This window comes from Phaethon lepturus, unplaced genomic scaffold, assembly GCF_000687285.1.
Source record: "Phaethon lepturus isolate BGI_N335 unplaced genomic scaffold, ASM68728v1 scaffold1201, whole genome shotgun sequence".
Lineage (NCBI taxonomy): Eukaryota > Metazoa > Chordata > Aves > Phaethontiformes > Phaethontidae > Phaethon > Phaethon lepturus.
Window position 1 is genome coordinate 7,495 of NW_010519593.1, and position 25,405 is coordinate 32,899.

Consider the following 25,405-nt stretch of genomic DNA (forward strand, 5'->3'; position numbering starts at 1 on the left):
GGAGGAAGTTGTTATCAATCAACTCAAGGAACCTCCTGGATTGCTTATGTCCTGCTGTGTTGTCCCTCCAGCAGATATGAGGGTGGCTGAAATCCCCCATAAGGATCAGGGCCTGCAAATTCAAACCTAAGGCTGCTCCTATCTGCCTGTAGAGGGCCCGATCCTCTTGTTCTTCCTGCTCAGGTGGCCTATAGCAGACACCCACTACCATATCACCTTTACCTGTCCTCTCTTTAATCCTAACCCATAAGCTCTCAGTCAGCTCCTCATCCGTCGCCAGGCAGAGCTCCATGCACTCCAGCTGCTTTCTCACAGAAAGGGCAACTCCCCTTCCTCATTCTCCTATCCCGTCCTTCCTAAAGAGCCTAGAAAGCCTACCACCTAGAAAGCACAGTATACTGAAAACTGTTAATTAGAAAGGTGATAAATCTGAGCCTATATAAAAGGCAAAAATGAAACAGAAAAACGAAAGGAGGATGTGTGTTGTGAAGTCTATTTTATGGCAAATTTCCAGTCTTTTGGCCACTATAAAGCAAAGTCAGTGGATTTCATATAAATTCCCTGTATAAAGGAATGTCTATGAACTGTGTACAATATGGCCCAGAATAAACATCTCATAATCAGGCTAATAGAGCTCCTCACAGAGGAAAAGAAGGTGCTTACATCATGGTTTCATCTTCCCAATATAATACTGTCCGGAATTGGACTAGTGCCCCAAAATACCATTTTAGGAACAACACGAATTCCTTTAATGGAAAGGAAATGCAGTAACCCGCCGACGCTGCAGAAGCAAGGCGCTGGGCAACGGCCTCGCTACTGCGCACTTGCTTTAAAGTTCGTGTGGTTGACTGGCAGGGGATGAGCTTCTGTGTTGAACACCCAGTCGTCCAGGGACAGCACATCATCTTCACAGAACAGAAGATAGAGGTACCTGGAGCCGTCAGGCAAGGTGGGCAGGAAGAAGATGGACACAAAGGGAGATTAAAGGAAACTCAAGCAGGACTCCGAGCATGCACAAGCAAGCACTGTCAGCGGGACTGTGATGGGGGCTGCCATTGGCCTCAGCTGCCATGGTTTATGGTGACACATTTCCTGGCTCTCAGCCTCACTCTCCTGCTGGAAACTGTGATCTCTGGTGCAAAGGTGGAAAAATGGGATGGGCATCTGTGCTCAGCCACCCCACAAACATTAGCTCACGCTACCAGCAAAGGCAGATCTGCACCAAGGGGCAACAAATTCAGGCCACAGTCATGCCTCCTATGTATGCAGGACGTTAACCTGGCAGAGAAGACAGCTGTCTCTTAAGCCATCAGAGCTAAATTAAAGGGAGCTCAGCAGTCAGAGCCTCCCACTTAGAGCAGCTCTAAATCACAGGAAGAGTCCTTTGAATCCAGCACATGAGCGGAAACCTCGAGAATGCCAATGACAGCAGTGGTTCTACAGGAGGAAACTACCAAAGCTTTGCAGCACCCATAGCCTTGTCCAGTTTTTCCCACAGAGGATAAGCCTTCTCCCTTATGATTAGAGACTTATTAAGCAGACAAGAGGGTTGATGCTGCAGGAATTATGCTAGTCTGAAAGACCTCTGTGATACTAGACTTACTTCAGAGTCTCTGCGAGGAAAAAACTCTGTTGCATGTTGTCATGGGTTGGGGTTGTGGTGTAAACATCTCGGATGCCAGAAAAACCAGCTTCTACTCTACAATGTTTTTCCAGGGCCTGAGAAAGAAAAAGAAATCTCAGTAACACACAGTAGCATGGAGTAACTCATTAATCATCATCAGTTGCATTACGAGTCAGCTTTACAAATCAAATTCCAGGTTTATAGTAGCCTTTGTCTTTCACTGAAGAGCGTGGTGATTACTCCAGACTCTGGGAATAAAGCTAGTTCTAATGAAACAGCAATAGAAATATAAACTGCCTAAGTTAGTTGATTGATTGACCTTGACGTTACACACATAGCAAAAACAGATCTCAGATGGCAACTCTAGCTGTTTGCGGAGCCTCTTTTCCGGGGCAGTAGACAAATGACAGTTCTGCCACTGAAACGCAGCCTCTGCTAGGATGTGGGGCAGCAGCCAACGGGCTACTGCATGAGCTGGGAAGAGGTGAGGGACCTTCTGGCTGGGGGGTCTTTGCGGAATGAAGACAAAAGGCAAAAGGCAGGTTTGCCAATTCTCCCTGGCCAACTAGGAACCCGTCGTTCTGAGCAATCCAGGTGCTTCAAATAGAAGGTTGACTCCTTTTTGCAGAGGCCTGTTACATTAATAGCAGATTTTGCTGTCTGCAGCACTCCTTTCCATAAACCTCCACTGTTTTGACTGACTGATTTTAGTGTAGCCCGGAAGGGAGAAGAAAACATTCAAAATTATCAACAGAGATGCCACATTAAATTGAGCTATTTTGTGTATTCCTGCCCCATTGCTAATGTGTCTTAGTGTCTGACACAATTAAAGTAATTTCTGCTCCTTTTACTGACTGAAGGAAAGATTTTTGTAAGAATCCAGCAGCCTGTAAGAGTTATTACTGCAGATTTTCCAACCATACCTTCACAACCTCCCAGCCCCACTGCCTGTACTTGGGATCGTGTGTCAGTCGCCACATGTACATGTAACTTTCTACCACTTCTGGACGTAGGATGTAGTAGCGCTCGCTGAGTCTGGTTGCCATGGCTTCAGTTCCAGCATCAAAGCGAAAGGCTTCGGGGCCGAGTTTGGTATCTAGACAAAATCACACACATGCAGTGATCAGTTTGAGGAGAAAGCAAGTAAACAGACGCTCCAGGTGCTTTTATGCTGCCAACATTTAACTAAGGCTTGCGTGAGGTCAGATGAGCACATCAGTCATGCTTGTGTATCAGATCAAGCTCACAGCTGATGCCAAAATAAAGGCAACCCCACGGAGCGCATGAGCTGTGCCCACTGCCACTCCAGGTGTTGCTCATTCTGTGGTCTGTCTGGGTACTATCTAGGTGAGGATAAAATCTTTCTGAGGGTGGACACAACTGACAAAATGCAACCTTGGACCAGATTGGAGCGTGGAGAGGGGAGGTACAAATCTCCCCCATGTGCTAGCACTTTTGCTGGGCTGGTATTTGCTCCCAGGAATTGCACTGCCCCTGCGAGCAGAGTTCATCACTGAAGACAAACTCACAAGCCAGATGAGAAAGAAGAGAGAGGCAGATCCTGTCGTAAAGCCTCAAAGAGAAAACACGTGCAAATGAAAATCTAGCCATGCAGCTGACCCTGCCATTACAGAGATATCGATACACTGCTCCCAGGCAGTTTGTTTCACAATGATCAGTCCACCAGCCTGAGCCATTTCGCCTGCGCTGCGGCAGGGAGGCTGTAAGAAGTGATACCTGGGCCCTGCAATCACTTCTTCTGCCTCTCCTTCTGGTCCACTAGCAGCCTCTCTGAAAAGAAGACATCAGTATGATGGGGAAGGCTTCATCAACTTCACTGGTATTTTATAAATAAAACATTAAGAGTATCTTGGTCTTTTTGAATGGACCTTACTTGAGAATCTCAATCTCTTACAAGCATCAGCTAGCACTCAGATTCCTACTTTCAACACCAGCCCTCTCCCTATTCGAAAAACAGGGAAACAGAGCACTGAGGTTGCTTATGATCATGCCACAAGGTTTCTCTTGCTGCACCCATGTGTCTACCACAAGGCTGTGCTTCAGGCAGTCATTTAATTTCTCTCAATATTTTGCACACCTTCCCTGGGCCTTCCTGTCTGCGTGGGGAGCCAACAGTGTTCGCTAGTGGGACTATTTGCTGAGAGCTAGGCTGATGTACACAGGCATCCTTTGCAAAACAATGAGCTTGCTGAAATGACAGAACCATAACCAGTGTGGGCAGGCTTGCTACTGTCCTTTCTATGCTGATGAATATTGCTGAAGGTGAAAATTAGCTCCGGGCACTTGCCACCAGAGGGTTATTAGTTTCGTGGCTTGTTTTAGTTCTGTAAGTGCTGGGGGAAAAAAACGTTATTTGCAAACATCGTTTCAGGTTAGCTTGAAGTTTATCGGGCAAACATGCTGGACACTGGCTGCCAATATGGGCTTGCTAATGTGGTGAAGGTGTGAAACACTCTTTGGGAACCGTTAGTGCAGACAGACCTGTGTCTGACAAGGTCCTGGAAAGCAGACTGCTGCTTCACTGCCTGCAGTCTCCGAAGAGCTACAGAGATGCCTACAAAGAAAGGAGTGGTGTCCAAAGCAGGCTCATCTTGCTGAAAGCCCTGCAGGCAGACAACTAACCCAGTCTCTCATTCATCACAGTCGCTGCTCTCCCAAAGCACTGACTGATAAGCACACTGGTGGTGAAACAAATTTTACTGGACTTGTGAAATAGAAGACTTAGCCACCCTCTGCTTAGACAGCCAGGAGAGGCTGAGCAACTTCATTTTTTTGGTTCCTACCAGCAGCTGCAGGTCTCCAGCACCCTCCTGTTGGGCTTCTCAGCTGCTCTGCTCCATATAGTGGGACACCTTGCAATTAATCTCTGTTAATCTCTATGCCGTCTGCAAACGGGTGTGAAAAGACAGACTCAAACTGTAGTCTTGTTGGGAGAAGGCTGGTTCTGCGACTGGGAGACGGGACAAGGATTCAGCTCTGGGTTCATTTCCCAACTCTGCCACAGGAGCTCACATCTGCCTGTCCCTCTGCTCCAGCTATTCGCTACGTAAAACATATTGCTTTCTCTTCTAGATACCCCAGAAAAGGCAAGTGAAAATCATATAGAGATGCAGATGCTGCTGAAGCACAAAATACCCTACTGCAAACCTCTGCCACACAAAAGCCAAGTCTCCTAAGGCTGTAGGTGATCCCTTACTAACATTTTCTAGGCAGCCCACAGGTTTACCTGAGCGTGTGTAAGACTCGTGACACGTGTTTGTTATTTCTGCAGCGAGGTCCATGTAATGTTGCTTCCTCTCTTCTCCGGCATGTTCAGCTCCAAGTGCTATCATGCCCCCTGAGAAGCAAGCCAAGTGGCCCATTTTGTGATCCAAGATGCCACCCCTCCATTCAGCAATGTAGGTCAATCCTCCAGCAGACTTTTTGACCAAATGCTTTTCTATTGCCTAAAGAGATGAAAATCAGGATTTCAAGATACTTAGTGGACAGTAATTATAACTAGTGGACAGGAGTAAATACCAAGGAAACCCAAAGGCCTAAAACATTTTTGCCTGAAACGTTCTGATGAACAAAGTCCGCCACAAAAATCACAGAGCCGCAACCTGCTCCTTACCTCTAGTGCATCGTCGTACATCTTTTTAGCCTCAGAGTCTTTCTTGTCTGACATCAGCCAAGATTTGATGAGATATTCATAAAAGCTGTCCCCAAGCCCCCCAATGGAGACATGGTCTGTAGTGGGAAAGCCAGAAAAGAACTTCAGGTTCATGACATACAATGAGCAGTTGCTTTACAAAGAGCAAACAACCATGTCCTATTTAATGCCCTTGTTCTCTCCTGCCTCTTTCCAGTTTCCTGGGGAGAGCTTGCAGCATTTCTTTTTCAAAAAGGAAGAAAGGTGGAAAGTGCAATCAGAAGAAAAATGTTCTGTCATTTTACAAAGCATTAGTATCCCTTACCAAAACTATTCAGAGGTCTTATTTTGCAACAGTTATTTATACTGCAACTTGAAGATGCTTCCTGTTTATGAAGCAATCATCATAAATCCTAGCCTTGTAAACCAAAAGCAATGGCAGGTATTGATAGATCTCTACCTATATGAAGCCAGTGGGTGCTGCCTCCCTGCCTGAGGAACAGGAGTGGATCACACAGAGCTCCCAGCAAGTGGTTGCTGTAGGGACCCCTCCGTCGTACCATTTGTATTCCTGGCTTGTGGTGGGACTCTGTGCCCTGGGGAAGGCTGGGGTTGCTGGCATATTAAAATGATAAAGTCGGGTACAAGGATGTGCACTGAATAATTTCTTCTGCAGAAATCAGATTTTCAAGGCTATCTGTTCAGAGCACACAATGTTATGACCTTACTGGAGAGGAGGATGCTAAAGAATTGCACTGTGAAATGGGCATGACAGCTGCAGGTTTCTGCCTGGGGGGAACTGCTGGATGGATTTATATCTTTAAACTATACCACAGAGGGAAAAGCAGCATTCATTCTTTCAAGCAGCCAAGTACTCCCCTTTTTAGAAGAGCAAGACAAATTACCCACCATGGACTGAACCATCCCTGCTAATTAACAGTGTCCACCTCTGTCTGCACACATCCTCATTCTAAATGTAAGCAGGTACAGCAGGGTTTTTGGAGTCAGCTGCTCAGATTTTTGTTTTCCCTTTCACTGTACATACATAAAGTCCTGAGGCTTATTCTAAATGCTAAATCCTACAAACAGAAGAGATCAACAGCCACATAATTTCCTGACCTGAAGAACAAATGTCCCTGATACAGTGTGTCCAATGATCCATGGAATAATCCATAGCAAAACAGTGAGATTAGATGCATGAATTCAGAAAAAAAAAAAAAAGACAACAGACTATTTGCAAACACTGGCTGCACAGCCTGTCTTTAAAGAGAAGCTCTGTGATCCTAAGTGTGTCATTCATAAAATCACCAAAGCAGGAGCTCTGGTACATAATTGCTTTCCATATGGCATCAGCTTTGCCAGCATTTGCCTCCTAGGCGCTTTACATAAACAAATCTCTTATTTCAGCAGGGGACCGTGCTTTAATTTTCTGAAAGTAACAACTGCACTCAGAAGAGGTACAGCACTGCCTCTTCATTTAAAAGATCTGCTCATTCAGCCAGGTCAAAGATACACCTTTTAAGAAAATCACAGCAATTCCAAGAAAAACAGCTTCCCACAAAGAGCTTTAATGACAAGAGAGAAAATGAGAGCCTGGCACCTACAGGGAACATCTCTGTGGCAGGCTGCAGCTGCCTCCCTACTTTGGTCCTAATCTATTTCTCACCAGCAGTATCGAAGATGCAGAAGAGGCTGATCACCCTTTTCCCTCACTGAAATATGGATTCAGACCTATTACGAGCAACTGCCACAAACAGCCTGTGCCACGAGTCGCCTTCATGACGTGAAAGTCAAGGAGAGAGGTTATCTCTAGTCCTTTTGCATAAATTGGTCTATCCCAGAACAAGTAATCAGAGGTTACTTTTAATAAACTCCAAGAACCAGCAAAAGGCCCCCTCCATCTGTCAGCAAGGGGTGGGAACAGGTCAATACAATGAAGTAAAATTTGCAGGCATGAATAGAATTAAATTAGTGGCAGAAGAGATGAATACTGAGTATCAAGCTGAGTATTTTAACCATCTGAATTAAGAGCTCTTCAGTTTTCCAAAGATTCTGTGACGATCACTTATGGCAACAGACAGGCACTTCTCTCAGCACCAATAAATAGGCAGAATTAATACTTGTGTCTGGGCAAATGTGCAGTGTGGCTGCCAGTTGGGAATAACCTGAAGAAAATGGCATCTCAGGGGTGCGGTAGGGGACGGGAGATGAGTTTTTCAAGTGGAACATACTACAACAACTCTGCAGAGACAAACGTGGAGGGAAAGCTGAACTGCTTACAAAGAGACTGGATAACTTTGAAGATCAATTAACGGGACAAACACAGAAGCCTGTTTTCCTTCCCCATGGCACCAAAGGACAGCTCTGGTTTCATGGGACAACTGCAACCATCCGAGATGCTTTGTTGGGATATCTTTCAAGCCGAGCCCTGTAAATTACCATTAGAGGTGCCGATGTGGCAGTTAAAGGGCAGGGACTCCTCACTGCTAGAGCTCTCTCGCTGTCTCAGATGATGGCAGCCATGCACCTGCCTGTCAGTTACAATCAGAGTTATTAATGCAGTTAGAAAGGTCTGGAGCGATCTAGTGGAGCAAACAGTGCAACGAGACATGGGGACACCAGCTAATGCAATGACTCAGAGAAAACTGCTTAAATGATATAAATGTAATCCACTGACAGGTTAAAAAAAATAGAGACTCTTCTTTCCTTTGACAGAGAAACACGAAACCCAGAAACTCTCCCTTGCCAAAACAAGCAAATCCTTAACAGAGTGGAAAGTTGAGGTCAGAGATCTGGGGCAAAGCAGCAGAAGTAGCCTCTCATGTTCCTACCAGAGGGTAAGCTTCTGTCCTTTGGTGGCACAAGAAGAGGGGTACAGTTTCTTCTCTGGGTAAGGACAGGGTTGTGTGCGTAAAGCAGGAAAGTAAATCATCTTTCCCTGGGTACACTGCTTCTAGTATTTCCTTGGTCTATTCAAGCCCTTTCCTGGTTATTGCTCCTCTTTCATATCAGAGCAGTATCTATTTAATTAATGCCCATGTCTTCAGTGCTGGCCCGCGCTGGATGCCCAACAAGAGAAAAGAACACGTACTTGTCTCGCCCTTCTTGCACGAAACCGCAGTAGGCAGAGGTACCAGGGTGACAGGTACACAAATGCGCACAAGAGAATGCATCCCGAGATCCCAGGGGGATCTGAGACTCTGTAAGCCCTCTGCCTCTCCAGGTGGTTCCTGACTTGCTGCAGCACACTCAGGAAGTAAATCTCATAGCACTTCTGCTCACAGCCTTCATGTGCGACTCCCAAGGAGGCCTGTGGGTTATGTGATGACTGCAGGATGAGGTCTTAAAGAGATGTGCTGATTTCTAATATCTGTGTGATGAACCATGTACCATTATCCTCCCCTGTGCAAGAGAGGCCCTAATTCTCTCTGGAGGTGAGACACTCAGCTGGAAACAAGGCTGATGGAGTAAGTGTACAATTACTATATTGCATCTTACAAATCGGGCTGCATTATCTAATCACATGTATAACAGGCTGCCTGACAAGACATTTCCTTGGCTTGCTGCTCTGACAGTTGCTATTGCTTCCTCAAGAATAATGGAAAGACTGAAATGCTCCAGGCAGGACTCTGAATACAGAGCGATACCTACGCTGCACCCAGTTCCCTGTCACCGGGCTGAGAAAGTTGGGATAAAGGCCCTGTGGCTTCTCAACTCTGTTCAGGACTTTGCGGATGTTCATCACCTAGGAGAGACGAGAGACAAGAACTATGTTACTTCTCTGCTGAAAAAGTCATCGCTTTTGTACTGAGAACTCTGTAATTCATCAGTGCTGGTCCCTGGCTGAACGAGCACAGCAGCCTGTAACCTTGTGAATCATCATGCAAGCAGAACCCAGTGACACGGCTCTCTGGTGAGAGGGCTGTTATAGAGAAACTTTTCTTCTGGACTCCTCAGCACAATCTTTATCCAGCTCTGTGAGATTTAAGAAATTATTCTAAAAACCCTGCAAGGCCCCAGTTCAGTGAGCAGTGGTAGCAGTTTGCTAACAGCGGTCCAGAAGCAGTCCTGAGGATTTGGGATCTGGGTGGAAATGTATGAGTTGCAGAGTGTGATTTTTTTCCATGGTCCAAAGGGAAAGGAGTGGCAGGGATGAGTGACTCACATAGTACTTAAATTCACCATGCGGTCACTTAACATGACGAATTGGGGCCTTTAATTTCAACAACAGACAGCTCCTTTAAAATGCTAGAACAGCTGTACTTATTCTCTAAAACCTCCCTTGGTTTCACCCCCATTAAATCCAATAGGCCTTTCCCATAAGGGACACAGTTAAATGGTATGCAGCATAAATATTCTATTATAACCTACAGAGCAGCTAATACACTCTAAACCTTTTATAAAATTAGACAATTTGTACGCCAAAAGCTGGCTACAGACTTAAGTTGGTGCTTCCAAGTAAGTCGTCAGGCTGCATAATATTTACTGAAGTTTAGTAGCATGGCATATTAATGACATGTTTGAATAAAAGACACAGATGGACTTTATTCTTGCTAAAATCACACAAGTCCCAAGCTGCAAGTTAATGAGTTGATCTGTTCCTCTGAAGTAATTTCCCACTGGATGGGCTGTTTGAGCCCACATCATCCTACATTTTTTCTCTCAGAGGGTGTTAGGATGAACACGATACATTGTCTGTGGCACGCACCAGGCATGCTCAGCTCAGCAGAGTCCATTAGAAAGGTTCTGCCCTTATCCCTCTATGGGCTTAGGAGGCAAAAAGGAAAACATGTTAGGCTGGGGACAGAGGCTTGACCCTGGCTCAAAACGCCACGGTTTTAACCTGGAATATGGATGCAATTCTAGTTTTTAACAGTGCCTCTTCTTGCCCTTGTGTTTGCAGCGCTCATCTCTCTTCCCCCCTGCTTCATTTCCCTCGCGCGCATTTTCTTTCCATACCATTGTTCCCCTTACTGGTCTTTTCTCAGCTCCCCCCTTCCTCTGAGCAACATGTGATTATCACTGTCTTCAGGAATGGTTAGCTTGCCTCCTTTATTTCAAATCACCAGGCTTTCTTTATCTTCCCTACAGAGTTTCCTGAGTTTCTAGTTTTCCTTCACCCCCTCCTCACCCCACCCTTATTGCTTTCCATACACTCCATCCTATTCTCCATTTTGCTCTCCTAGCTTCTTCCTTCTCTTTCTTCCCGTCTCTTCTTCAAATTCCTTCTTATTTCACAAGTGACAGACGTGCACTGGAAATATCCTGGAGAAGTACCATTTTGAGCTTTTTATTGGCAATCCTAGAACCACTGTCTGTTTTCACCCCACTCTGGGGCCTGTCCACTGTGGGACTCTGGACAGGCCCCATTTCCTTTGGGCTCATGGGAGCAGTTTGGATTCTAACTGGAACAATTTGTCTCCCTCAAAGCTAGTTCCTCGGGGATGTGGAGTGAAAGCTAATGACTTGCTGGTATCCAACGGCATATTTATTAAGTTGCTCTCACATGCACTACAAGATCACTTGTGGAAAAAAAACCCTCAAGGTAATGTATAATATTAATAGATTTTCAGTTAGAAGTTACACAAAAGGAATCCAATATGTCAACTGTCAGACCTTTTCTACACAAGAAACCTCAGCAGAAATCTTGCTGGCTGGAGCATAACATTTAATGCCTGTTAAGAGTAAAAAGGTCTGCGAAGTACAAGGCACTACTATTAGGATATCAGAATTAACACTTGTCTTTGCAGTCTGCATCCAACAGACGGTTTAATTTTGGCCTTGTGGCCTTGTCTGAGTAAGTTTCTGCTACAACTTCACACAACTGAGACACTGGGAAAAACATCCCCATTTCCCCGGTGGCTGCAAGTGATGGAGAGGCAGGTGAAGGGCTACAGCAAATGCAAATGGCCACAGAACACACCGGGGTAGCTGCCTTCCACAGCCTATTAGTGTGACGGGAACTCCAACAGGAGCTCGCTGGGACCTCTTCAGGGAGCTGGTGACCTCTGCAGCCTGCAAGGCACCGGGTTCTGAACCTGTGTCCCACTCCGGAAGGTTTCTCCTCCAGTGAGCTGTACTGGTACTGGGGAGAAGGAACACTTCTCTGCCACGTTGTCTGCTGCAGGCAGACCAAAGTGCTGCTCTGTTCCAGCACTGACCCAGCAGTATGAACAAACCAATTCACTAAAGACCAACTTGGGAAATACTTGCCTTTTCTGCAAACACTGGGTTGCCAGAGAGCTCTGAGAGGTGCAGGAATTCTAAGTGCAAGGTGCCAAATTCTGCTAAGATGCTGCTTCCGGCAGATGCCCAACCCCAACTCCAACTCATGCCGCTGCAAAGGAGAGAAAAGGGAGCCTTCATTGCCAGGAAAACACAGCCAAAGCCTGAGGTCCCCCCACCGCCCTGTGCAGATCCTGCCTTTGCTACGTGCATGGAGTGCACACCAGGTCTCAACAGAGCCCATGTGAAGGACATACACAGATTTTTAGGACTCTCACAGGAGCATTCCAGTGGGATGGAGCAATAGTTTTACAAAGGATTGTTTAGGATAGGGCAAACACATAGACTGCACATTCCACGAAACTGCAGTTTTTGTAGAAGAGTAATCCCTCCCAAACAGATGAGCTTAAAGCAAACTTTGGAAGAACCCTGACAACCTGCCCTACAGAAGCCACTTTGGGATAAAAAGTGTCTGTAAGTAGCTGGGGCTGAACACTTGCATCTCAAACGTCCCACAAGCTCAACAAGTCTGCTACTTTATGGAGAATCCAGACTGTCACTAAGCACCTTGTTTCAACAAGGTCTCACACTACGTGTACATGACACAGACATTCCCAGCATACGCTTTCTTGCAAGGGGATACAGCAATGTCAGCGCTAGGAGAAAGATGCCATTGGGCACACCCTACTTCTGATGTACTGGGATCCCTTCTCAGTTTCTGTTTGTCTCCCCTCACCCTGCCAGATCCAAGCCAGGGATGGAGAGAAACCATCCTTGGAGAAAAGCTTGCGATGAGGAGGGCATCACTTCTCTGAAAGAAAACGACTCAAAGGACGTAGCAGGGCAGAGGCTCTTCCAAGCACTAACAGCTTCACCCTTGCTTTTACATTCCGCCACTTCCTTCTCGTATCCCACCGCTACAGATTACAGCTCCACGCCTCTCTGGAACCGGTGCAGGCGTGGGAGTGTCCTATATCCTTAAGCCTCGGTCCCAAAACAGCCGCCGCAGGTGCTGGCCCAGGGAAGCTTGGCTGAGCCGTCTCAGAAGTGAGGCGGCTTCGATGTTCACGGCTCTTCGCCAGCGCCGTTTGCCGTCGATGCCGACGAGGGAACAAGGTTCCAGCGAGGGGGGGGCCGGGGCAACACTAGATGGCGCCCGAAATCTTGGCTATTGGAAGAAAAGGGTTTCTGGTGTTTACAGGAGGCTAAAACTAACGATCTTTCCGAAGGGGGAGAGGAAAAAAGTTTTCCCTCCATGTGATATACGGAAAACCATTTCGGGTCCAGAGCTGTTTGTTTCGCCTCCAGACAAAAAGAGCCATTAGATAAGCAACACATTCACACTGTTTCAAATTGCTCGCTCGCTGCCAAACCTCAGCCTTCCCTGCGAAGTGTCAGCAGGCTGTATCACCAGCTTTTCACTTGAAAACTCTGCGTGCAGCTAAAATGGGGACCCCAATAACATTGAGTGTTTATGGCAGAAATCTTCCTGTGCAGGCAGAAAGGTCCTCCAGTCTGACCAGGTTAATGCCGGTATTAATATCGTGTTGGACATATCTGCTGAGCCTGGCAGCAGCTGGCCCTGGAATGGGTGTGCTAAACAATGTCACGGCGTTCTCGTATCTGTAAAGAGTCAATTACTTTTTCTTTATTTACTGCACTGAAGGGACGTCGTAACAAATACGATCTCACAAACAGAAACTGCCTCCCGAGCTAGTTCAAATGAGGAGTGCTTGGAAGCAGCCAAATGGGGCCGTGTTTGTTGTGACAGCGGCTATGTGGGGTCACAGCGGCCAACACAGCCCTCCCCCAGGAGCGTCCGTCCCAAATATGCAGCCAGGCAAGGACCACGCTGCCAGGAACCCAAGCCCTGGGTTACAAATCACAGTAAAACTCGGAGAGGTGGTCTGGAGGAAACAGGGTATGGCTGCAATGCATCCCTGGGTTAAAGAGCAGCCTGAAATGACCCCCTGCAGGAAAACATTTTTTCAGCATTACAGACTGGACAAACGGGGTCTGCACAGCTGCTCCGTTTTATAACATTTTAGAGGAAACTACTGTTTAAAGGACCTTGGTCTTCAAGACAAAAGAAAATGCTCAGAGCTCTCTATCTCCCAGATAAATGGGTCTTCCTTGAACACTGTCCAGTGCAAGCATGGACTGAAAATGGCTGTATCATCTCCTTCCCTCACAGAGATCCAAAGCAGCAAACCAGTGCCAAGTCAAGAGAGAGAGCAGGAGAGGATGATGAGGAAAAATCTGGAGGTACAGGGTGTTTACGGGAGATGTGAAGGAAAGCAGAGGCCAGGGACCTGGAACAGGAGGCATCAGGAGAGATTCGACAGTGCAACACACAGGCAGAGAGCACAGAGCAGCAGCTTGAGAAGACAATGTACTCGAGGCCCTGGCAGACAACGGGGCAGTTGGACCAGCAGGATGGCAAACAAGCCTGTGTGAGACACGATACAGTGCCTGTGTGAAAACAGAAGGCCACAGGGAAGCACGTCAGCGGAGAGAGGACACGAGAGGAAAAGGTGGTGTGAGGTGATAGGAAGAGATAAAGCCAACTGGCTACAAGAAGAGCTGAAGGGGGTGGGTGCCTTTGTATTTGGGTCTCAAAAATGTGCACACAGAACTGACGTAATGCCAGCTTTTGTTTCACATTTCTGAATGTCATTCTTAACCCACCCCCCCAAGCTACCACCAACAAAAGCCTACACATGCTGCAAGACTCTCCTCCTTTTGAGATGATGAGGTCTCTCTGGAATTAGCACATCCTTGCAAAAGTAGAATTGGAGAGAGAATTCCTCCTTGCAAAACTCTTCTGGGCTTTGGTTTGGCCCTGACATTTGGGTCAGCATGCTCTCACAGCATCACCTCACTCTCGCCTGCTTCCACTTCCACATGCTATCTCACACTGAGTAACACCCTTCCCCTTCACGTTTACAGCCGTTGGCTGTTCATCATGTTCCTGCCGTAGTCAGACTACAGATTCAGCTCGCTTCATCCTTGCTCCTAAATCAATTGATACTCCAAGCCCTCACAGCAGTTTCATGGCCCCAGAGCCAGAGCTCAAGCCAGTAATATGGGTTCTGGATTGTGGGCTCAGCGTTATTTTGATTTTCTTTGCTCTTAGTCAAGGTCATCAGCAAAACATTTTGGGAATGTCTAGGCAGACACAGTCTGTTTCAATTGTCTTCACAAAGGGCAGGGGAGGGTTTGGCATTTCTGTGAAAGGTTAGTCTATGCCGAGTCTGTATCAGCCACAGAAGGAAGCAGAATGTCTGTAAAAAGAGACAAGTGAAGTCATGGTGGTGGCTCAAATTTTCACTGGGGTCACGTGCAGATAAGACAACTGAAGGGTGACAGTGGTATTTGAGCAATGGATCAGTGTGAGCCAAACATTCAAAAGTCTTGCACTTCACAGAAACATGAGCCAAACAGGAGATTTGGGCTAAGAGATGAATAATGATTTTGATGGCTGCTGCTCTGAGTTTTGCAAGAGGTGAGGATGAAAGGCTTTTGTTAATCCACATTTCCTGCTGTCTCTGTTTCAGCCAGCATGCAGCTTTTACCCTGTGGGATTTGTTTGTAGGCATCAAAATGAGCCAATGAGCCCTTGCTGGCAGAAAACACTGTCTACTAGCAAGAATCAGAAACTGGGAGTCCAGCCTCCAGGTTTGCTTCTGTTTGCTGAGAGGCCTTCAGCAAGGTATTTAACCCAGCTGCCTCAAAGCTCCCCTCCATGAGAACAGCACCTACCCTGACATGAAATGTTGTGGCTCTAAGTGAAGGATACACACCTGGCTGAGTGCTACCAGCTTGGAGAAAACTAGAGGATCTGTATAATCCCCCCTTTCTAGCAGCAAAACTGTCAGCCAGTCCCATCCAGTTCCTTTCCCAACTTTTCCAAATATGGAGCCTGGATAAATTCACACGCATCTAGTTGGGCACGCTGCAAAAATACAGAGCGCACCGCATGCTACGTGAGGACTACAAATAACCTTTCAAAGAAAACGAGTGAGGAAAATGCTATTGCAGCAGGAAGCCCTGCCAAGAGGTAGAGGAAGAAACGGCGGATAGCCCAAAATTAATAAAACACAGCTGGGTTTAACTTGAGTCACCTGCAATCTCTGCCAAGGCACCGCTTGGTTTTGAGTTGGCAAAACAAATGACCTCGAAGAATCTGCACTAGAGGGGGGCACCTCTGAGGAACTGCTGCTGTTCCTGCTTGAATCCTGGTCTTTTACAAACATTCAGTAATAAAATGACATGCTTGTAAGGACACGTGTCTTGCCTGCCCAGGTTTATGACGCCACGTGGGATACCAGTGGGGGTGTTAAACGCTGGCAAAAGTTTCTCTCCAAGTTCCAGAGCTTTACTCTTGAACACCTGTTAAAAGAAGAGAGGATAAATATTTGATGGACTGCTTGTGAATACTAGTCACATTGGATTCTTTCAAATCCACGTTTTCAAACACACCATTATAAAACCCTAAAACTGCTGCACTGTAAGAATCTACCATTTCAGGTATGCTGCTGCCCTAGTTCCGCTGCGCAACAGATCTGAACCAAAAGTCGTGCTGAACTTTGGTATCTTATCTGAATGTCCTCTAAAAATCTACACTAAACCAGTCCTATGTCACCTGCCAAACCCTCAGCTTGCACAACAGCAGCCAGAGCTGCACAGCTCTGAACAGCCCGAATACCTCATCAGCAAATTTCTGTGATCTGAACTGATCCAGAGAGTACTCTTTGGGAACAAATTCTTCCCGCTGTGGGTGGCAGAGGTGAGATGACTGAATTAAAATGAAAAGAAATCTTTCCAGGGTGAAGCACTGTTAGATTTACAACATGGGTTTACCTAGTTTGTGTCATCTCCTGTTGTAAAACACATGATTTCCACCGAACGATCTTTTACTTGGACCTCTTTTCCAGGAAGGATTCATGGTTTCATGGCTAAGCTGCTCTTTTTCCATTTGTAATGCCTCAGTTTGGGGCTTTCAAATCAAATTATAGCTTATGGTGGCTTGCAGCACAAAGCCACCACACACAATTATTTTGGAACAAACTGATAACAAGCACTAATCTTTGCTCCAGAGATTAGTCCTGATGAAGCGAGGCCTGTAAGTGACTTAGGAGATAAAGCACAAACCTTTTACCTCTAGCCCCCCTATACCAGCCCAAGCTGTCATAGTAGTTCTCAGAAAGCAGGAATTTATTGCTCTAAAAATACAGCACTGAGGAAACCTGAGCTCTCCCATGGGCTTGCAGACCTTTGATACACTCACAAGGAGGTAGAGGTTTGGTTCAGAAGGGAAAGCAAGAGACAGGAACTTGATTTTTGCCTTTCAGCCTGGTGACACCGACTGGGTATATGACAGGCACTGACTGCCCTGGCTGCTGAGCACCGCTGCTGACTGCACTTCAAGAGGTCACTGCTGGAGTTTTACGGTTTAATGTGGTTTCTTTTTGCTCTGTTGATCTGAAGCCTGTTGAAGTTGTGACTGACACGGGCCCCGAGTCAGGGCACTGAGTCTTTGAGAGTTTTCCCTGGAGGGAAATCACAGACAGAAGTCATTCCTGGAACTCATTTAAAATGCAGCTAAAGTAACAGAGCTGCTCCTGTGACTCCACGGATCAGTGGTGCCACTACGCAGTGATGAGCCGTCCCATCCTAGTATGGTGGACAGCACCCAGCCGTGGTCAGTGTATGGCATGAGAGCTAAGCTCTCATTTAAGAGCCAGTCTTCCAGTTCCTTCACTCACAAAACTCCCCCTTGAATCAGAGTTTCTGCTCGCTTAAGACTTTCAGGGTAAAGGAATCATCTCTCTACAGCCAACTGTAAAATTCCAGTCCAGTCACATTACAAAACAGATTATGGCATTAAGCCCTGGCTGGAGAGAACGAAGGAAAGCGGAAGCAAGAGCCTTCTGCTTTAGGCAGGAGCGAACGGCTGCTCCACCACGCCACAGGAGGGGCTGGGATGCCCAGCCCACACTGACTGGGCAAGGGGACATTTTGTGGAGCCGTGTCACTTTGTCACACGAGTTGGCAGGATACAGGTACCCTGCCTTGGCAGTTTGCCACCCTCCTTCCCTGAGCCCCAGGGCACTTTATCTTAGAAATTACTGCTACAGAGAGAGTGTCCAGGCAGAGTTTGGGGCGCTTGCCACTAGTTGGTTGCCCTCTTTAGTCTAAGGCAGAATCTGGAACAGTGTTTGATGAAATATAGCCTATGTTTAGAATACAAAGGAACAAGTACAAAGACAAAGATCACTGCAAATGGCGTTTCACTGGGGAGCAATGTGTCCAACCGAAAACATGTCTTGCTAGAATTGCCCACAGGAGAAAAGATTTTTGCAAATGAGCCATGCACGGTGTGTGCAAGGTAATTATGCAAGACTTAATTAAAAGAACATTAGTGGCATTTCGATATTCATAAAAATGATAGGTTTAGCCTGTTGTTATGGAGGGATTATCTGATGCTCAGAGAAAAGCTCCTGAAGAACCCTTTCAGTTCATTACTGGCGACTGTGTGAGACATGCAGAGCTGCTGAAACAAACCTCTTCTCCAGTTAAGTAGTACGCGGCCAACAGTCCTCCAATGTAGCGGATGTTCACCTCAAACAAGGATGCTTCTCCGTTCTGAAAATACATAATGATACACTTGACTGCAAAGTCTGCACGCACAAATGGCAGCTAAGGGAAACAGATTGTAGGCTGATATTTAAGCCTCCCAGTCCTCACCCACAGTGTAACACAGCTTTTCGTCTAAGATCTCGCAGCACTTTATTTGCTCTACAGTGACAGGTGGAGCCTGAAGGGAAGAGAAACACCCAAACTACCCATTTATCACCAGCTGACAATATGTAAATCAGTTAGGGCAGATGTATTGTCCATCCATCCAACTCTGGCTTGGGTTATGCCTTGCAAAAAATTGTGCCTTGAAATGTTTTATCTAAAGAGAAAATTGTATAGCCACATGGAAAAATTACTTTCTCCATTTTCTTGTGAAGCGGGCACTGCATTAGATAGATGTAATGCGCTTCCTGCATTAGGTAGATACAGTCTGTTGTTCAAGGACTCACCCATCTGCAGGCTCCAAGAGCACCACAGCCTATAGGATGCCTGTCATGGGCATGCTTACGGAGAGACAAACTGCGCTGTGTGCCCCACGACTACAGACAGCAGACACAGACGGATATGGTTCACTGAATTGCTCAAGAACCCACTCACCTGGAACGAGTTTTGCTCTACCTACTCAGCTGATGATCAGCCAAAGTCAAAACGAATGCATTCAAAATGTGCCTTTAAAAAATACATGCTCCTGGCATTGAATCCGCATGATAAATGATGCGTACCCTCACGCAAATGCATAAAGCCACAAACCAGAAAGATCTTCCACCAACACAGCACTTTGGGTAAAGAGGGCAAAGCAAAGGGGCACCTGAACCTCTGCACTAGCCTGCCCTTTCCAATACCTGCAGGTTACAAATCAGAGCAAGTGCTTTCTTGAGATAATGACTCAAATTGCATGAGACAGATCCCGGCACCCAGTTTGAAACAGAGCCTGTGGGCCTTGCGAGTCCCTGCCTCGCTTTTCTGGACTATTAGAGTTCCCTGTACAGAGCCAATTTTTAATTAATTTCCCTTCTTCTCTCCCTCTGCTGTGCTTTCTGACTCCACAGATCAATTCATAGCACTCATTCTTGTCTTTGCAGATCAATCTATTCTGCAGGCCAAGATTAAAAGCTTTTATGAAATCCTGATAAATTATCTCCCAGTTGATTTTGTCCCTTGTTTATCGATTCAGTAACATACTGTGAGCATTCACCAAATTTATCAGATGTGGTCTTCCTTTTATGAATATATGAATGCCAGTCGTGCCCTCCCTTTTCTATAAAGGCAGCTGCATGCATTGTTCCCATGGGGAGAACCATTTTTCACAACAGACAACTAGGCTGGCATTTAAAAAAATACAAGTTTGAATTGCACTCTGGTTTTAACATTCTCCATATGCCACTGATGAGATCCCATCAGCTCTCCCATGAGAAATACAAGACCTGGCTTGGAGACCAACAGTCAGAGCTATGGCAAGGGCCACAAAGTGAGTCAAAGGACAGCATCCTTCATTTGATATAGCACTGCGAGGCATGTGTCGCACCCAGAGTCACAGCAAGTCTAACATGAGCCCCGAGAAGAAGCAGCTAGGAAAGCTTCAGGGGCCACAGAGAGAGAGCATCTCTGGCCATTTTTAGAGATGATGCCCTTCCCTCCAAATCTAGGCTCACCACGTGCTCCTACTTTGCTGCCAAGGTGCCACACTCCCACTGCACAAGTCCCAGCAACGACACACCAACACAGGGCCTACTCAAGGAGATCAGCGTTTTCAACCTTAATCTATAGCGTGTAAAAAGAAAAGTTGTCTTATCACAGGCAGACATTTCACTGAGATGAAACAGAACTTGTTCTTTGATGAACAAAACTTCCTTGGAGTATCTAATAATTACAGCTGTTATAATAACCCAGAGAAAACGAAAAAACATTAAACACTGAATCTCATTTTCCGCCAGATGCTGTAAGTCAGATCTGATGGCCCCTGGCTGGAACCCTGTGCCATGTATAGGCAGAAGATGGGGTGAATCATCACAGTAGTCCCTTTGGCCTTAAAAAAACCCAACAATCAGAATTGAGTGGTTTCTTCCTCCACAAACTTCATAGTTCCCCTCCCCAAATGATTCTCAGAGAAGACCGTGATCAGAACCGGCCAAACATGCAGCGCTTCTGTGACATAGACAGGCATTCCCAGTAACCAACTCACCACATTCAAGTCAAAGCTCTTCTCCACCCACTTCTTTGCTTCTTGGAATTCCTCCTCGAGTTCCATGATGTACAGAGTGTCTAAGGCGTCTACTACCGTAGCTCCTCGAAGGCCTCCTGCATTGCAAACAGAACAGCGTGATGAAGCTCCATTCATGTAGTTGTCTTTAGCTCCACATCAATCTGCATGAGCTGGGACAGGCAGCAGCTTCCAGTCCCAATACTGGGGATGTCTGGATGGGATCCAGACCGGCCATAGTCTGGCCGAGATCTTCTAACAGAACTAGTGAGCTCTGCCACCCAAAATGGGTTGCTCTGGAGAGGCCCAGTATTCAAAGGCCCAACATTTCTCAAAGAATTCCCCATCCGGCACAGCTCAAGGTCCACACTCCAAGCCACCAGCCATGACTGCATGCCTTGGCCTTGTTCTCCAGTTCTTGCCTTAGCCAAAGGTGTTAGGCAATTCCACTCCTGATCTTTGTTCACCTGTGAATCTAAACTCAGCCTCTTTTAAACCCAGTTACAAGCACAGCACTCTTCTAAGTGAGAGAAGAGAACTGTATTTTTATTGCACAAGAGCATCTAAGACAGGACTTTGATCATTCTGTCCTGACGCAGTGTTTGTTACCTGGGGCACAAAGTACTTTTGCACCATGCCATGACCCGGGGTTTCCCACTACCAGTGTATATACAAAACACAGCCCCATCTGGCAGCAGTGACCAGAAACTAATCTCAATGAATCTTGAACAGAGAGCAGGTGACTTTGGGGACAGGTCCCTTCCTTTGGCTAACGGAACAGTCCCTGTGAGCATGCTCACCATTCTCCAGCAGCTGACAACGTTCTCCTATAGGAGAACTCCCAGTGAGAGAGAATGACATGGCATGCCAATGCCATGCCAAGAAACTATACAAGGTTTGTAGACACACACTCTTCTAGCAGTTGAGTTTAAATGAAAACTAGAGATGTTAACAACCCTGGGTTTGGAACATCTCCGTGCTGGAATTTTATTTCTGTTAGGGTTTCCTAAAAGTATTGCTAACACGGGAAAGCAAAGGGTACAAAGCACACTGTGACTCAAAACTCTTTGTGCTTAAATTACAAAGGCCATCGCTTTCCTGGGTAACTCAGCAAACACAAATCCTCACGTGGAGGATTCCAGTCTGGAATCATCACCAGTTACCCCTCTGGGCTGTAACACACCAGGGACACAGGCGTGAAGCTGCCGCTATGTTGCCGTCGGCAAGCTGCACGTGCAGGGCCACACGCACACGCTGCTCAGCTGCAGCCACGTTCCTACCCACCCCCTGACAGTCAGACCTCTGGGAGTCCCTGGCAGCAACGATGCTTGGATGAGGTTCAGGTTTTGTTTCTGCAGGAGAAACTGCTTGTACCGGCTCTGTCCCCACCATCTCCCCTTCCAGCGTAGCCACAAAGACTCACACGCACTGCTCATGCCCAGGGGTTTTCCCCGAGACATATTTCTATTTGGCTCAGGTCAGTTCCTTCTTCTCACTAACAGACTTCAAACTACTACCCCAAATTTCCCCAGCTTTCCCAGCCTTTTACTGCATGCTCAGAGAGGCTTGGCACTTCTGTAACACCTTCAGTGTTACTTCAATTCTAGTTCTGCTTAAGAGAGGAAAACCCAGCTGGATGCACTGTCGAGGAACTACAGCAGAAGGGAGACGAAGGCAAAGGTGAGTCATGTGTCGTGAACCTTAAGACTTTGTTCTTTTCTCATTAAGGAAAAAAGCGACTGTGTCTGATGTACATCGTACCTCTCCCCCGGAGGAGAAGTGCTCAGATCCACCAATTTCATGCAGGGCTCATTTATGCTTTCAGCATTCCTCTCCTGTAAGAAAGGCGTCCTGCCTTATTTTGTTGATGTTACAAGATTGCAGTTTTGACACTTTTCAGCCAGTCAGCACATCATTGCTTTAATAAAAACCCAACCAGGACTTTACCGCTCAACTACAGATTGCTGGCTTTCGGATGCTGTCTGCATCAAAAACAGGGGCTGTGGAAAAGGGATGAAGGCAGTAGAGACAGCCTTTAGAAATCCATTTATTCCTGCAGGCTTGTGAAATGATCATCTAACTGGAGCTATGTCCGAGAGTGCAATAGATGGAGTCAAACGGTCACTAGATCAACTGGTGGGTTCTAAAAAACAGCTGAACTGATGTTTGTATGGCATGTTTTCCAAAAGCAGTGACCATGAAAAACATCATCATTGCAGCCAGAGCTGCTTTTATCAACCTTAATGATTAACGATTATGTGATTTTTATACACTTTCCTATTAGCAAGGAGAGACACACCAGCTCAGAGCAACACGGATGAAGGCAAAGGATTTTAAAAAGAGAAAGAAGGGCAATGCTGCCTGAGGCACAGCCCATTACTGTGATATTCTGAGACTAACACTAACAGCCTTGATTTAATTTCATGATATAATCCACAAAGCCTTTCATAATCTGCAGAGAGACAATGAGAAAAGTTGGATTTGCTCAAACTAAACAGACACAAAGAGACAATAAAGTTACAATTTTCTGCGATGATTAATTGAAGTGAAAAATATTGCTTGAATTGACAGAGCCTTTTATGTTTTTAGCAAGTAAGGCCTTGAAATACATGAATTGCATGGGGGATTAGGAACATGCTCGATCTTCGTTAAAGCATAGCTCAGAGTTGCTTCGCTTTCCTTCCCTGTATTTGACAAAGTGGAGGGCAAACCTTGCTTCCCCACTGGTTTGTCTTTGTGTCATTTTAAGCATTTGTTTTAAATATTCCCCTGAACACTCCGTATCTGAAGGACCGCAGCCTGTGCATTTTGTACAAGGGTCTCGTCGATGCTTCCTTTCTTCTGCACCAGCTTTGAAGCAACTGCAAAACGCAGGGCTGACTTTTTTTCCTGCAGCTAACAAAGTCTATCGCAATCCATGAGCTACCACCTCAGCTTCAGCGGTCTCACGAGTACGATAAAAAAGAACCTCCTTCCCGTCCACAACCACGCAGAGAGCAAACCAGGCACCAGGGCTTTGCCGGTGTGTCTCTGTCACGTGCCAGGACAGAGGGGACAACTAAGAAGGGCCCTGACCCCCCCGTGCACACTGACACGTTCCTACTTCTCTACGGGAGCATCTTCATTCCTTCCTGCTCAGACTTTGCTTCATCAGATCACGACAGAGCTCGTGATACAATGTCCTATGGCTCTGGTTATACTCAGCTCTCAAAAGACGGTGCTGTACGTATCCTAGCATGTTTATTACAATATATACGCACCCGTTTATAGAGGTGGTGATATTTGCTTGGCATGCTGCTCATTTTGAGAGATGTTAAAAAATAATCACCTTTCCAGATCTACGTATTACAACGTAAGTGATATAATCAAAGGGGGAAGCAGCCTCAAAAGGAAAAGGAATCAAAACCCACTCTGTCAACTTTTGACTCTTGCTGACACACCCCTCTCCAAATTACTGGTTTCAGCCTTATTGTAGTCTCTGAGGAAGTTTTAAACTAGAAACCAAGAAACCCTCAAAAGAAACCCTTCCGCTAGTACCCAGAAATGGTAACAATGACTTTTAGGCAGGACTCCACGTCTAAGCTTCTGCCTGTCACCACAAACCTAAGGCCCTGTGTGCTATGAAAAGCACCCTCACCCCCTCGATTTGCTGCAAAACTGGCCTGGAGTAGAGATGCACCTTGCATGGGAGAGGAGAGACCACTTCGCTGGCGGCCAGAAGGGAAGGTGTGTCTATTGGACACAGGTCCGGGATCCACAGCAGCTCCTACACTGCCCAGCGAGAGCCCATGGCCATTCTGACCAGGGAAGAGGAACCCTCTGGGAGCAGTGGGAAGAACCGACGCCTCAGGCAGAACACAGGGATGCTTGTCTAGGGGCATTTCTGACTGGGGGACTTCATGCTGCTCTTGTGACAGCAAGTGGCAGGGTCTCTGCCTAGAGTTTCATCTGCGAGAGAAGAGCGGCACACCAGCAGAAGCAGCTCATGGTAGCAACACAAAGGTTCATCTCTTCTTGAGCTGAAGGAGGGCCTGTGCCACCCCGTCCCAAGCCACAAGTGTATTTACTCTTTTGTGCATGAGAAGAATGGAGACATCCATATAGGCAACAAGGCTGCTCTGTTCTTACTTCCACCCACACAGCGGAACGATCATCCACCCGCTCGCTTGTCAACACTGCCACAGAAATCACTAACAGACATTACATGAATTAACGTTATGCTCGTGAAAGGTGCTGAACGGAGCACTCCATGGAGAGGAGAAGGCATTGTAAGCACCGTACCCCCACAGCCTCAGTAGGATGGTGCTTTAATGCCAGTCTGGACGAACAAGACCATTCAAGCAATACAGTCTTAGAAGGGCCTTCACAGGAATTAATGGCAGTGCTATCTCTAAAAACCACAGATAAAGCCCACAGCAGCTTGTTCTAGCTCTCAGGGTAGATAATCTGAATAGAAGGGCTCATCCTCTTTTCCTATCCCTGACTCGTCCCTGCTGTCTGCTAGCTTAAAGTGTCATTAAAGACACTTGCGGCAAGAGTTTATAAGACAAAACACAATTCCAAAGGCTCATTAAGGAGGTTTACCATGTTCACTGGTCCAAAGGGAGAATGCTTGGGAAGACATATGCCAATCTCAACAACTAAAGAAACTAACAGGTACAAAAGCATGCCAGGCTACTGCAGCACCGACCCAAGCTAATTAAGGCTTGAAAAGCACTGCAAAGCACCAAGCAGGGCCTAAGTATAACTCTGGTAACAATCACAACTGCTACTGCATCTGTGAACTTCCTTTTAGCTACTCATTATTTGCAAATCAAACCCACCAATTTAGGCAGAAACAGGCCAATCAAACACACCAGCATCACGTACGCAACAGAAATCGCACGTTTGATCGTTAGTAGAGCAGTAAGAGTTTACAGCTGACTTGCTGAAGCTTTCATGAGCCACCAATTCCACATGTGAAATTCAACTGATGTGAACACTTTGCGTCTGCTCACGTTAACAACAAGGGACGGCCACAGGTAGTATTGGGCTAGAACATCGATCCAGGCATTGCTCACAC

The 25,405-nt window shown here is 46.4% G+C and overlaps 1 protein-coding gene across 1 annotated transcript in view; it reads right to left on the reverse strand.

Annotated features, from left to right (window-relative positions):
- Window positions 1-488: 488 nt before the first annotated feature.
- The window catches only part of MAN1C1 (mannosidase, alpha, class 1C, member 1), a 40,967-nt gene continuing 16,050 nt past the window's right edge, over window positions 489-25,405 (reverse strand). Inside the window, exons 2-11 of the mRNA XM_010297086.1 lie at window positions 20,326-20,441; window positions 18,069-18,149; window positions 15,799-15,893; window positions 11,490-11,613; window positions 8,928-9,021; window positions 5,259-5,374; window positions 4,872-5,091; window positions 2,548-2,720; window positions 1,604-1,719; window positions 489-931 (exon numbers count right to left, since the gene is read on the reverse strand). Coding sequence (XP_010295388.1) covers window positions 814-931; window positions 1,604-1,719; window positions 2,548-2,720; window positions 4,872-5,091; window positions 5,259-5,374; window positions 8,928-9,021; window positions 11,490-11,613; window positions 15,799-15,893; window positions 18,069-18,149; window positions 20,326-20,441 — 1,253 coding nt within the window. The 3' untranslated portion in view covers window positions 489-813. The remainder of the gene's footprint in view (window positions 932-1,603; window positions 1,720-2,547; window positions 2,721-4,871; window positions 5,092-5,258; window positions 5,375-8,927; window positions 9,022-11,489; window positions 11,614-15,798; window positions 15,894-18,068; window positions 18,150-20,325; window positions 20,442-25,405) is intronic.